General features: G+C 35.6%; 2 protein-coding genes across 2 annotated transcripts; one reads left to right on the top strand and one right to left on the bottom strand.

Moving 5' to 3' along the window:
• The first annotated feature begins 279 nt into the window (after positions 1-279).
• On the top strand, positions 280-5325 carry LOC137009445 (uncharacterized). The gene is made up of 5 exons (XM_067371689.1): positions 280-418; positions 519-851; positions 1759-2021; positions 2335-2416; positions 4955-5325. Exons 1-5 carry the CDS (start codon positions 376-378, stop codon positions 5275-5277), a joined length of 1044 nt encoding a protein of 347 aa, XP_067227790.1. The 5' UTR covers positions 280-375; the 3' UTR covers positions 5278-5325.
• Positions 5326-8772: 3447 nt separating this feature from the next.
• Positions 8773-11210, bottom strand: LOC137009643 (natural killer cell receptor 2B4-like). The gene is made up of 3 exons (XM_067372022.1): positions 11080-11210; positions 10058-10111; positions 8773-9125 (listed from the first exon to the last, which is right to left on the bottom strand). Exons 1-3 carry the CDS (start codon positions 11198-11200, stop codon positions 8773-8775), a joined length of 528 nt encoding a protein of 175 aa, XP_067228123.1. The 5' UTR covers positions 11201-11210.
• Between the last annotated feature and the right edge of the window lie 1648 nt (positions 11211-12858).

The raw sequence follows: 12858 nt of genomic DNA, 5'->3' as shown, positions 1-12858 counted from the left end.
TAAATAAGCATCGTAAGAAATACACAATATGAATACACCATTTGACTCCTTTATACTAGCGCCCTAGGGCGCTAATGTTCAGTCCACGACGAGTAAAAACATGCGCAAAACAAGTAAGTTATAATAACAGAACGGATAGTTAACAACATTGTACCATCTCTGCGACTGAAGACTCTATATATGCCGGAAAAAAGCGGATGAAACCGGTCAAAACATCTTTCTCGAACTTTCTTTGCCATACCTGTCCACGTAAATACAACAAACTAGCCACACCTGAGTGAGTGATTGGCTGAAAGTTGAGGACCCTCCCCTCGCAGTTCCCATACTGATCTGTCCGAGGCACTTTTCCTCAAATTATACCAGTGACAAGACAAAATGAATGGCTTCTTCACGATACTACTAACCCTTGTTATAGCAGGTACGTGATATAACTCTCTCGGATATTTAAATATCAAATTATTTTCTAATCTAAAAAAAACGCGAATGCTAATGTACAGTACAAATATTCATTTTATCAGGTGTTGTGAGCGCCAGTGAGGGAGTGGAGGCAAGGAGGGGAGAGAAAGTCGTCCTTCTCGACGATAAATCTGGATTTAATCTCAGTCGTTTCAGACGAGTGATACTATACGAAAGTATAAACTGCAAACAGCTGGGGGGAGACATCTGCAACTACTGTTCCGCTAAAGAGAAGAAGTCTGGATGTGCCGAAAAGAGCTGCTCCACATTCTCATTCGACATTGGGGAGACGAATGTCTCTGTAACTCCACTTAATAATGCGAGTGATGGATGTTACCGTGCTAAAATTTTTGCCAACGACGTGGTAGAGAAAACATTGATCATCAAAGCCAATGGTTAGTATGTATGTCATTGTTCTTGTGTCTAAATTGCTCTTGAAATGTTTTGTCGTGCATGTCGAGGCTGAATTCAGCTACTTATTCGTTTGTTAGGGTTGCCAGGTTTACAACAAACCAGCACAATTGCTATTCCAAACACACCAAACGACGCACACAAACTGCGCTCGCGTCGGTCCAAAAAAGCTGCTCTTGAACACACCGAGAGCACTACAGCCGACTGTCAGCTAGCACGTGTGTTCTGCGCCTGCGTGTAAAGCAGACAACAACATTATCTTACCACTAGTTCTTCTATAGCAGTAAAGGTTCTTGGGTAAAAGTTTCCTGTTTAAACCAATCCACAGAGCTGCAGAGACCAACTTTTAAGGAAAAGAGAGAAATCTCCATTGATTTTTAACTACATCTTGATTCTTGTAAAGACAGTCCTACTGAGCTACGATTCCCCTATCACCAGCTGTCAGTAGAAACCATGGAAACAAAACAGTGCACTTCCTGTAAAATTGTTTTGCACATTCATGATGGATCACAATCATCCGTTATCATTTGCTGTGGGTTTGCTGGATTTGTTTTCTACTCACACGTTTTTGATCTGCAGTATTAAAAGGTTGACCTTTTTTGAACTAGACATTTTAAGTAATACAAATTCTGCTATAAAAAATATAGGCCTAACTCATAAAAAATAACTCATATACAGTACAAACAGTATGTGATACATCTCACCTTGCAGACATGAGAAATTAACTTTATACAGTATTTTTTTCACTGCTCAGTCTCCGTCCAGCCCTGTCTTTGCACTTAAGCCTCTTTAAACAACCTTTTAACTGTCTAGCTTCTTCTCAAAACTCTCTAGCAACTTCTTGAAGAACTTTATATCTCTAGTTGTTTTTGTTAATTTTGTCCTATTTAGGTCCACTGCTCAGTACCCCCAGCCCAGAATCAGATCCTCCACCATGGGAGCCTACTGAATCCTATTCCACCAAAGGCAGAGACCCACCCGAGACAGAATCCTATTCTACCAAAGCCACAGACCCACCTGAGACAGATGGCATGCCATTGGGCATCGCAGTGGGCATCGCAGTGGGCATCGCAGCGGGCATCGCAGCGGTCATTATATTGGTCATTGCAGTGGTCATCCCAGAGGTCATTTTAATTTGCCGCAGGTGTAAAAAGGCAAGTATTATGACAGGAAAATTAAGCAACACTTCTGTTTTTGTATTAATATCATAACACAAATTAACAGCAGTCTTCACAGAACACTGTGTATTCAACAGTGCACTTTCGTTTGTTCAGGAATTTGTACAAGTATTTGTGAATGACTTGTAAAGTTCCTTGAGACATTTTGCTTGGAAAAGGAAAGTTAAAGTAGATAATTAAAATGTCATTCATTATTTACATTGACTGGTTTAAGAAGTTCATTCTGTTTATTTTGGTATTACATGTGGTATTAATTGATTGTGATTTAAACATTCTTGTCTTCATACAGGACAAGCACAAACAGTCTGAAGCTGGTGATGATGCAGGGGATTCAGAGGAGAACAATTCTCACAGAGAAAGCATCAGTGGAGGTGAGTTCACTACATGAGTTTTGAACAAATCATGAACAAATATCATTAAATATTAAGGGCAAGGTTTACTATCAGCTTGTGCTCTTGGAGTTATAATACTACTGTCAGGATTTACTAAAGACATGCAGTGAAAAATTAGAGCTGAAAAGTCGAGGATGCAGTTATTTTTGTGGCTGACATTGTTGCATATGCATTTGTAGGAGATTTTAATACAATTTTTGGGAGGAGGGTATTTAGACTAGGGCTGCACGATATATCGCATGCGATTGTCACGCGCATTTCATCAGTAAAGCCGGTTCCCTGATTACCACTAAATCGCCATCACCTGCTTTCAAATGGAGCGGCATTTAATAGACAGAGCCGTAGATCACTGATAAGCCACGCAATATCGCGTTCATTATCGCAGATGAATCGCCTTCGATAATGAACGCGATATTGCGTGGCTTATCAGTGATCTACGGCTCTGTCTATTAAATGCCGCTCCATTTGAAAGCAGGTGATGGCGATTTAGCGGTAATCAGGGAACCGGCTTTACTGACGAAATGCGCGTGACAATCACATGCGGTATATCGTGCAACCCTAATTTAGATGAATCATGCAAGGTGATTTACTATGGTTTGCACTGGTCAATTTACTGGTATTTGCGCCATTTTTTTTTATTGCCCAAAAAAACATGTCTTAAACCAGAGGCTAATTTGTGCTGCTTTTGGTAGATTGTAGATTGGTCAATATTGAAATGATCCGGTTGTGTCTGTGTTCTATAATTTGCGTGTCGTCAATAGATCACAAGCAGAACTTTCCACTCCCATCGGAGTTTTTATGGGATTGCGCTATCACGCCAATTTGCCCTGTTTAGTAAATCTGTTTAGTATATCTAATTTTCTTAGGGATTTGTACGGTGGCCGAGAGAGCTCAACACGCTGCAAATGAAGAAAACACATGCAAATAGAGAAAACATCTTCATCAGTTTGACAACTCGTTTGCTGCAAAGTTCACAACGCGCCCAAATGCAGAAACATTCTGCAAAACTTCAACACAAGCAAATACTTTTGCAGCGCATATTTGTATTTGCTTGTGTTGTGAACTTTTGCAGTGTGTTTCTGTATTTTTTAAGAAATGTCGTAACTTTTCTGGTAATGCTTTACAATGAACTCTGTTAGAGAGCTACATATGGCAATTCATCTGTTTAATAAAACACCGTACTCGCCTGTTGAGTAATAAAAACACCATCATCTCCACATCGCTTTTACAAAATTTCAAATCCATCAGTTCTCGTCATCTCTGAAAAGCCAAACCAATGTTGATTCTTGTTTTATTACGAGCTCTGTCTCGTTCTCTTTTTACCAACAGACTCTCTTCTGTTAGGCGTTTGTTTAAAACAGGTGATTCTCTGGAGGCTAGATATTTTTGGGGCTTTTCCACTGCGTGGAACGACTCGGTTTGCTTCGATATGGCTCGCTTACTTTCGGTTTGCTTTTCCACTGCAGTTTAGTACCGCTTCAAAGTGGGTGGGATTATGATTGTTTATAGTTGTGATGCCTCTGCGGTGGATCCGCTCCTCCGCTTCCAACGAGTCACCTTGTGTACTGACCACGATACAGTTTTTTTTTTTTTTTTTTTTCTTCCAGTTTTGTGTGACAGTCCTTTTAAAGCAAGTTGTTTAAAAAAAAGTCGCGTGAACAAATGATACTGTGGTGGCTGTTACTATTTAAATCTAGCGGGTTTGATGTTTCACATCCAATGACGCTGGTAGTGACGATTCTCTCTGACCAATCAGTGATCTGCTGTGTTTACACGTCACATTTGACATCTAACCTATGATACTCCCACACTAGACGCGCGTAAAAATAGCCGGATCATCTTTTCTTTATTTATGGATATGATGAGACACACATGAGCGACGTATGTATGCAATTTCCTGCAAAAACCATCCCACCCAATCAAAAATATAAACACTTATACTAGGCTTACCATAGTGAATCAAGGTAAGATTAAAACATGTTTTGGAAGGATTGATGATGTATTGACTCTTATTTAAATGTTAATTTTGAACAAAAAAAAGTTACATAGTGCACCTTTTCTTGTTAGATTGTATCTTAACTTTGTGAGATTCTTGTTGATCTTCATTAGTTTTAAGATGTTAACCCCAATCTGACATGATTTTAAGCCCCCTCGAAATCATTTCTAGTTCAGAAATAGAAAACACCATGCTTATAGAAGAAATGTATTTAGATCATTGTCTATATGGTTTACATTTTTATGTATTTTTGATAGGTCTGTCAATGTAATTTTTAAATTGAGCTAACACTGTTACAATGAATGCTCAAATTATGCTCAATTAAATCAATTACCAATCGAAAAAGATATTACATAGATATTACACTATTGGCATAGACAGGTAAATCATTAAAAAGACTATTAAAGTGTAAGTATAGTTTTCTTCCATATTATTGAACCTAATAGCTTTGCACAACAAATGAGGGTCAGTTGACTGGCACAGTTACTAATGATGCAAAACTCTCATTTTCTTACAATTAGCAGGTGAACAGGCTAGAGGTGAATCTTTCGGGATGGAGGAGGATGAAGACAGTCTAAGTGAGGTCCTGATAGATAATACATCAATGGGACAAGAAAATGAAAGACCTGGACAGCATGTGCAGCATAATAACTATAGAGATTTTGAGAATTATTGTAATAGAAAAAATAATAAAAATGATTATGAAGATAGTATTGATGATAGTAACTATTATAGTAATGATGATAGTAAAAATATTCCCAATAGTGGTGGTGATGATGATGATGATGATGATGTTAACAGTGGTGGTGATGATAATGATTATAATAAACCACTTAAGTGGTAATATAATATGTGTAAAGAAAAATACTATAATAAAAATAATAAATAATTAAACACTAAAATCCACTGTAACAGAACATTTGTTCATATCTGTGAATTTTCATACAAAGGTCTATCTTGGAGGCAGAAAAGATATTAAGATATTTATGAATTATCTTTTTATTTTTACTATTCATGTAACGTTCTAGTCGAGGAGAAAGGTAATTTGTGAGGCAAGGATCTATTTGGTGCTTTTGTAAAAAACAAAAAAACAATACAGGTAGGGAGAAAAATGAATAAACTCAAAACAAAATGTGACAATGACCAACAACAGACTGAAACAAAGGGCTGTATGTACACACAGGATTGGTCATCTCAAATAGAAACTGAACAATCAAAAACCCTAAACAAACAATAAACGGAAACAATAGGACAAAACTATCAAAATAAGAGTCTTAAAACACAGGGAATATGTGACTGTGTAAAGATGTAATTTTATGTTCATTATCCACTGAGTTGGCAAGTAATGAACTGTTTACTATAAAGGTACAGTTCAGCCAAAAATGATAATTTTAAGCATTGGTAACCAGACAACATTGGTGCCCATTGACTTCTATTGTATGGGCAAAAAAAAAAATGTTTCTCAAAATATTCTTGTGTGTTCCCCAGAAGAAAGAAAGTAATTCAGGTTATTTAGGGTAAATGGTGACAGGACTGTCATTTTTGGGTGAACAAACACTTAAATCAACCCCTGAAACTTTTTAAAAATTCTGTTAATAACTCAATTGAAAATTTCTCTTCATTTTACCTTTAATGAACAATTGGGTAACTATGGGCCAAGTTTTAATTTCTAAGACAACAAAAACAAATTCATGTATGCAAAAGAGTCCAGCACATTGCTTATAATCAATGACTCAACTAAACTTTTTCAGATAAACGTCCCTTTTTCATCTCATTATCATGACATCTTTTAAGGGTGATGATAATAATTTGCTGTATTCTGTGTCAAAAGGACACGCGCTCAGATGTAAACAATCCCAACGTGCACGAGAAGCACATGGCGGAACCAGTGAAGGAGACGCGCTGAATGAAAGTGCGCGTTCACTCTCTGACAACAGAGGGCGCTGATGGAACAGCAGAATGCAGCGGTTACCACGGAAACCGTGCAAACAAAGTAACTGCGCTAGTGAAGTTTTAAAATGCTTCAAACAGCCATTCATTTTTTTGTAATCTCAGTGTTGTTCATCACAGCACCAAATACTGAATACTTAAAAAAGACTTAAAAGGATATTTATTTTCAAGCCTAAACATTTTTATATTTTAATCTGGACTACAACATGCCCTAATGATTAGAAATGTTCTGATTATTTGTTATTGTTCAGTAAAACTTTGAAAACATACAGCTTCATTAGTTAACATGTTAATTCATTATCACTAAATTGACAATAAAAATACTTATAAAGTATTAATTATTATTAATTAATGTTAATTAATGTTAAATAAATGTTAAAAAATGTTAATTTCTTAGTTACTGTTTAATAACATTACTAAAATCAAAATAACTTATTTAATGGACCTGAGATAAAACTAACAATGATCAGATGTGTTTCTAAACTAACATTAACAAAAAATAACACTTTCTGTAACAAATGTAGCTGGGCCATTCCACCGAATCGGTGCCATTTATGTCCCCAGGACATTTTATGTATAAATATGCATGAAAATTAACTCTAAAATATATTTTATTATTAAGCAAAGTGTCCTAAACATTAATCTAACTGCAAATTTAAAATATATAATTTAAAACATTATTAAAAACTACTGAGAATACTAAAAAATAGCATGTGTTACATGTCCCCACTAACTAAATCTAAACTTTATCATGAAATATAATCATTAAAATCTTGCAGAAATCTTATTATTTTTGCATTGTTGTGTTACTCCATATACCATCTATGCTAAACAAAAATAAATTTCATAAGAAATCCATAGTATGTTATATAAAATACACATTTTAGTCGTGTCCCCTGGTTTTCACTCAGTCCTGTTACCCTCACACATTTCCCCCTTTAAAAAACTTGGAACATTCCACAAGACACATTTTCAACAGGAAGTTGCATCATCTGGATCTTACGCAGGCCATAAGAAGACCAAAAGTAAGTTCTCTCATTTTAATTTCTGTATATTTGGTGAAATTGTAACTATGACTGAGAAGGTCAATCTCAACGTACTGTCCTGTTACCTAAATTATTTCTTTGATGTTATTTGTTTATTTTAAAAATATTAACTTTAGGTAAGTCACTAGTATTTGCTTAGTGTCCTCGTGCTATTAGCATGTATGCCATGTGTCCATATGTCATGTATTTTATCATTTTTGCTTAAAAACTCAATCCTGTTACTTTCAGTCCTGTTACTCATATGAAAAATAAAAGGACTGAGTTAAGAGTAACAGGAGTGAGTAGAGTCCTCTGTTTTGTTATTTAATAATGTGAATATTAGCTGATATAATACTATTCACCTGTATCATGAGTTTTACAGTTGAAATTATTTAAATTGTAGATTTTTAGGATTAGTTTTACAATATGAATGCCATACATTGCAGGGAGCCAGTCCACCACGACGTGACTTCATCTTTTTGTCTTTCTCTTTCTTATCTTTTGTAGAAGATGGAGAGAACCTATACTTTGCAGGTGCAAGAAACACACACCCATGGCATGCTGCAAGGGAAGGAGTGAAACACACCAGCAACCCTCTCTTTTTCCCCCTTTTTTGTCTTTCCTTCCCTCCCTCTCCCCCCTCTCTCTTTTCCTTACTCTCCTTCTTTCTCTTTCCTTGCTCTCCTTCTTTCTCTGAGTTTGACCAATACACATTTTGAAAAGTTAAAAATGTGTAGTATTAGATTCAGTGTTGAAAAAAGATGAAAAATAATGTTTAATTTTGAAGAGTTACAACAAGCAAATGGCACCCATTCGGTGGAATGGCCCAATCTTAGTTAATGCATTAAATAGAGTAAAGTGTTATCTGTTGTTCTTTATAGCCTAATTCTTTTGCATTTTAATCTGTTTGAAAATTTCAAAAAGTTGTTTTTGTTTTATTACAAAAAGAGTTCTTAAACCTGTTAAACTATGACAAAAATGGTTTTGCAACTTATTTTAATATCGTGATAATACCGTATACCGTGATAAAAGCTTCATCAATTAATCGCAACATGAAAATTTTATACCGTCACATGCCTACTCCAGACACACCAACTTCACTGTCAACAGATTTTGCAGCATTTCGTCACCATCACGTACATAATGAAAAGAACCACAAGGGTGTCGCCTCATGAAAGTATCATCATCACACAGCAGCAGCAGCTCTTCTCTGAGATGAGGAGATCCTCACATGATCAACCAGAAAGAAAACAGTGGCGATTCCCACCAGACCAGACAAAACCAGTCGAATCAGAGCTTCAGTGACGCCACAATGATCCAGACAATCTGAAAGAGAAGAGACTTGTTCATAGACATCTGTGTCATTAAACGTGTTTGTCTGGAGACACAGGAGCTGCACAGAAGTCATTGTGGCAGGAAGAGTGTTTTGTGTTAAATATAGTTTGAGTTCTCGTACCTTCATGTCGTGGGCAGATCTCTTTCATATGAAGACTGACACTCTTGTTGCTCACTGGATTTGCAGCCGTGCAGCTGTAGATCTCTGAATCATTATAATGAAGCTCTAATGGTAAACTGAGCTTGATGCTGAGATCAGGATTGCTGGTCTGATTCACCATTTCATTCCCTTTATACCAGGAGATGGACACGTCTCGGTCATTTCTCACAGAGCAGAGCACAGAGCATATTTCCTCTGTCTTCTGTGGCCATAGTGATGTACCTGGTGGACATTTTGAGAAAACAATGGTACAGAAGTTTGATGGAGTTTGCCACTGTAGCCGGGGTTTATAAGACACTTAATATTCAGTAATATAATATTTGACTACTCTGACACTATCAGATGATAAGAAATCTGTATTGAAATGACTATGACGACAAATAGAGTCTTATCTTGTTTTTAATGTTGATTCTGTACTGTCAGTTTCTTTTCTTTGTGGATTCTAATTTGTATCTACACTGGACTTGGGTGTCATTTCTTTTATAAACAATGACTTTTCATTGGACCAGAAGGTAGGCTAAATCATTGAATCTTTGTGGCAAGCAAGGCAGGGCCGAGAGTCATGGAAACGGAATTTTTTTAATATGGAATTTTATATGTATCTTGGAATTTTTGGCCTTAAATAAAAGTGTAAATATATTTCTGTTGTCTGTTCCAGTTTGTTGTTCCCAGGGTTGTAACATTATGAAGCAAATGAAGATTTATTTTCACCATCAAAGCAGGGCACAACAATTAGCGTGACATTTATACACCATTCCTAATGAATTTACTTTATAATAAAACTAATCTATATAACAGACTGAATTATATGAGAGTTGACTACATAATCAAGAACAGCAGGATTTAAATCTTTTGCCACAAAATTCATAAATGTCACACAAGGAATTGAGGTTCAGTGAGTCCAAACAAATTATTCACTGATTTGAATCTGACTTCTCAACTGTACATAATATGAATGGGTGAACCAAACAAACTGATTCCTATGGGAAAGAGGACAGAAAGCACATTTCTCATCTGTGTTATCTGTGCGCAAGAAAAAACAGAGATGTTGACAGCAGTCTGAATGTTATTATGTCCATATGTTAAATTGGTAGTTATGTATTACTCTTCACTTGTAAACTAAAGTCTGCTGATGTGAAGTTTGGGGGACTCACCGTTAGCTTGGTCTACACTATCTAGAGACATGATGACAGGTACAGAAACAGGTCCTTTAAGAAAAGAAGAAACATCATCTTTAAGATGGGAATTTGCAGGGAAACTAAAGACAGAAGCTGAAATTATTATTTAATGTATTGTATGCACTGTATGAAAAATCATTCAATCAAAATTAAGATACTATGTAGCATCTGCCAAAACATAAATTACATCTTTCAGCAAGATAAAGTTGCAATTATGAAAATACAAGAGAAATAAAGAGAAATTTGAAGTCACAATTATAAATTTAAAGTCACAGTCAGCCGCGGATCGTCTGTAAGTGCAGGTGGAGCCCCAGCAAAATAAAATTCATCCCAACATAGACCTCTATATACACTAAATTAATAGTAAATTATAAATGTGTTCAGCATTCTGCAACAAATATTTTTCATATTTTCTAGACTATTTTAAGTCATAAAGTGAACAGGTTATATTTAAATATAGCGCATGGATTCGGTAGGCATGTGTTTATCATCTTAATTCATCATGATTCGGATCGCGTGTCAAACTGCTGAAATCACGTGACTTTAGCACTCCGAACCGCTGATTCGACACGCTGATTCATTTATGCTCCGAAGCTTCCTGAAGCAGTGTTTTGAAATCATCCATCACTAAATAAGTCGTTATTTTGTTTTTTTGCCGCACCAAAAATATTCTCGTCGCTTTATAATATTAATATTGAACCACTGTACTCACATGAACTGATTTAAATATGTTTTTAGTACATTAATGGATCTTGAGAGAGGAAATGTCATTGCTGGCTATGCAGGCCTCACTGAGCCATCGGATTTCAACAAAAATATCTTAATTTGTGTTCTGAAGATTAACGAAGGTCTTATGGTTGTGGAATGACATGAGGGTGAGTAATACTCAGATACTCAGATTTAAAGCAACAGTGTTTAAACAATACACCATCTCATCACATGACATCACTGAAAGATTTTGCTATATTTGTTATGCACTGATTGCAGCAAAAACGTACCATAAACGTCAACCTTGAATCTTCTCTCATAGATGGATCCACTGTGGAGAGAAACTTCATACAGTCCAGAGTCACCAGAGCTGATGTTCCTGATGGTCAGCGCTCTAGTCTTTGGGTCCATTTTCACTCTGCCGACTGGTCCCTCCTCATAAAAGGGTTCAAAGCCCTGATACATCTGCGCAATACGGACAGTTCGATCACCCCTTTTTAAAAGCCATGTTGCTTCACTGAGACTCTCAAGCTCAGTGTCTCCTGTTCGTAGAGTGAGAACATCTCCCTCCATCACAGTCTTTAACTCATCCCACTCGCCATTCACTAAATCAGAAATAATTTTAAAACTAGTTAGATACCAGACGTATGGTTTAGTGCTATAAATTACATTAAAAATATAGGCCTACAAACCTCAACTACCCACAAAAATGTGGAATGGCTGTTACTTGTTACCTGTTACTACTATTAAATGATAACCATAAACTTGTAATGTAACTTGAAATTCTAAAACTAAACAAAATATGCTAAAAAAGACAAAACAGAACACTAGAAAACACTGAACCCCACTAAAATTATATTCACAGAGTCAAGAAAAACACAAACTAACCTAAACTAAAAGGTTTATATATATATATATATATATATATATATATATATATATATATATATATATATATATATATATATATATATATATATATATAAAATCAATAATAACACTGCTGTAAATCTTCTTATATGCTGTTAAAGCATACTATACAAAAAGTACAAAGGAAATGTTAAAAAAAAAATCACATCACCATCCCCTACATGTATGCTTTCATTAAAATATGTATTATATTAAAATATAATATATGATATCATGGCAACACCTACAGAATGACCTATTTATTTTTCACAAAACTAGTGACAGCATTTCTAAATATAAATCTAGAGGACAATGCAAGTTATTTCTCATCCTCATCAAGTTTCCTGTTTCTTCAGACTAACCTATGTTGAGGTTTCAGAACATGTTTTTCAGTACAACCACTAAAACACTGCAAAACAATTGTGAAAAGAAAGATATATTAAAAATGTATCCTACCCTCCATGCTGATGAAGAACACAATTAATAGCCAGATGTTGATGGACATTATGAACAATATTATTAATATTATTAAGTTGTGTTTCTCTTGATGATGAACCTCAACCTGATCTGAAGATTTAATGTCTCTATGACTTCCATCAGGAAGTGACACATTGACCACAAAATCAGATGTTACCTGCTAGATGGCAGCTAAAAGCCACAACATCAGACAAAAGAAACAATTTAAATCCCAACAGAACATTAAACACGAACAGATCTCCCAAGATCAGCATCTTTATCTTCAATCCAGTTCAACTTTATTCTTTCATAAAAAAAATCCTGAATGGGAATCAACAGAAGTTTAGATGTTGATGTTTTATTGAAAATATTAATGTTTGCTGTGGTTAGGCTCTTGACCCTTGATTTTTTAAACTGTAGTTTTTCTTTGGCTGCGTTGTTTCTAAATCTATTGTTATGTCAAGAAAAACAAAAGAAAATCTGATGAGGTGAAGTTGGCTATACATGGTCATCATGTAGTGGCCTGATTCACTGATCTCATCCATAGTTGTTACGTTAGCTGGTGTATAAAGCACACTAGGAGAAATATATCTAAAGTCTAAGTCTTTTACTAGAATATCCAATAATACAGGAGACTACAGGAACATACACCAAACTACACATGAACGATACCGGACAACACATGACAGGAAACACAGTGCTTA

The sequence above is a fragment of the Chanodichthys erythropterus genome, chromosome 20 (genome assembly GCF_024489055.1).
Source record: "Chanodichthys erythropterus isolate Z2021 chromosome 20, ASM2448905v1, whole genome shotgun sequence".
NCBI lineage: Eukaryota > Metazoa > Chordata > Actinopteri > Cypriniformes > Xenocyprididae > Chanodichthys > Chanodichthys erythropterus.
Note: the sequence above shows the minus strand (reverse complement) of the source record. Positions and strands in the feature narration are given on the sequence as shown.

Excerpts from the sequence above, each read along its gene's own strand:
- LOC137009445 (XM_067371689.1), top strand. The coding sequence starts at position 376 with ATGAATGGCTTCTTCACGATACTACTAACCCTTGTTATAGCAG. Across the intron at positions 852-1,758 it reads ATTGATCATCAAAGCCAATG|GTCCACTGCTCAGTACCCCC; the intron begins GTTAGTATGTAT and ends TGTCCTATTTAG. Across the intron at positions 2,022-2,334 it reads TTTGCCGCAGGTGTAAAAAG|GACAAGCACAAACAGTCTGA; the intron begins GCAAGTATTATG and ends GTCTTCATACAG.
- LOC137009643 (XM_067372022.1), bottom strand. The coding sequence starts at position 11,200 with ATGGACCCAAAGACTAGAGCGCTGACCATCAGGAACATCAGCTCTGGT. Across the intron at positions 10,112-11,079 it reads ATTCAAGGTTGACGTTTATG|GACCTGTTTCTGTACCTGTC; the intron begins GTACGTTTTTGC and ends CTTTTCTTAAAG. Across the intron at positions 9,126-10,057 it reads TAGTGTAGACCAAGCTAACG|GTACATCACTATGGCCACAG; the intron begins GTGAGTCCCCCA and ends AATGTCCACCAG.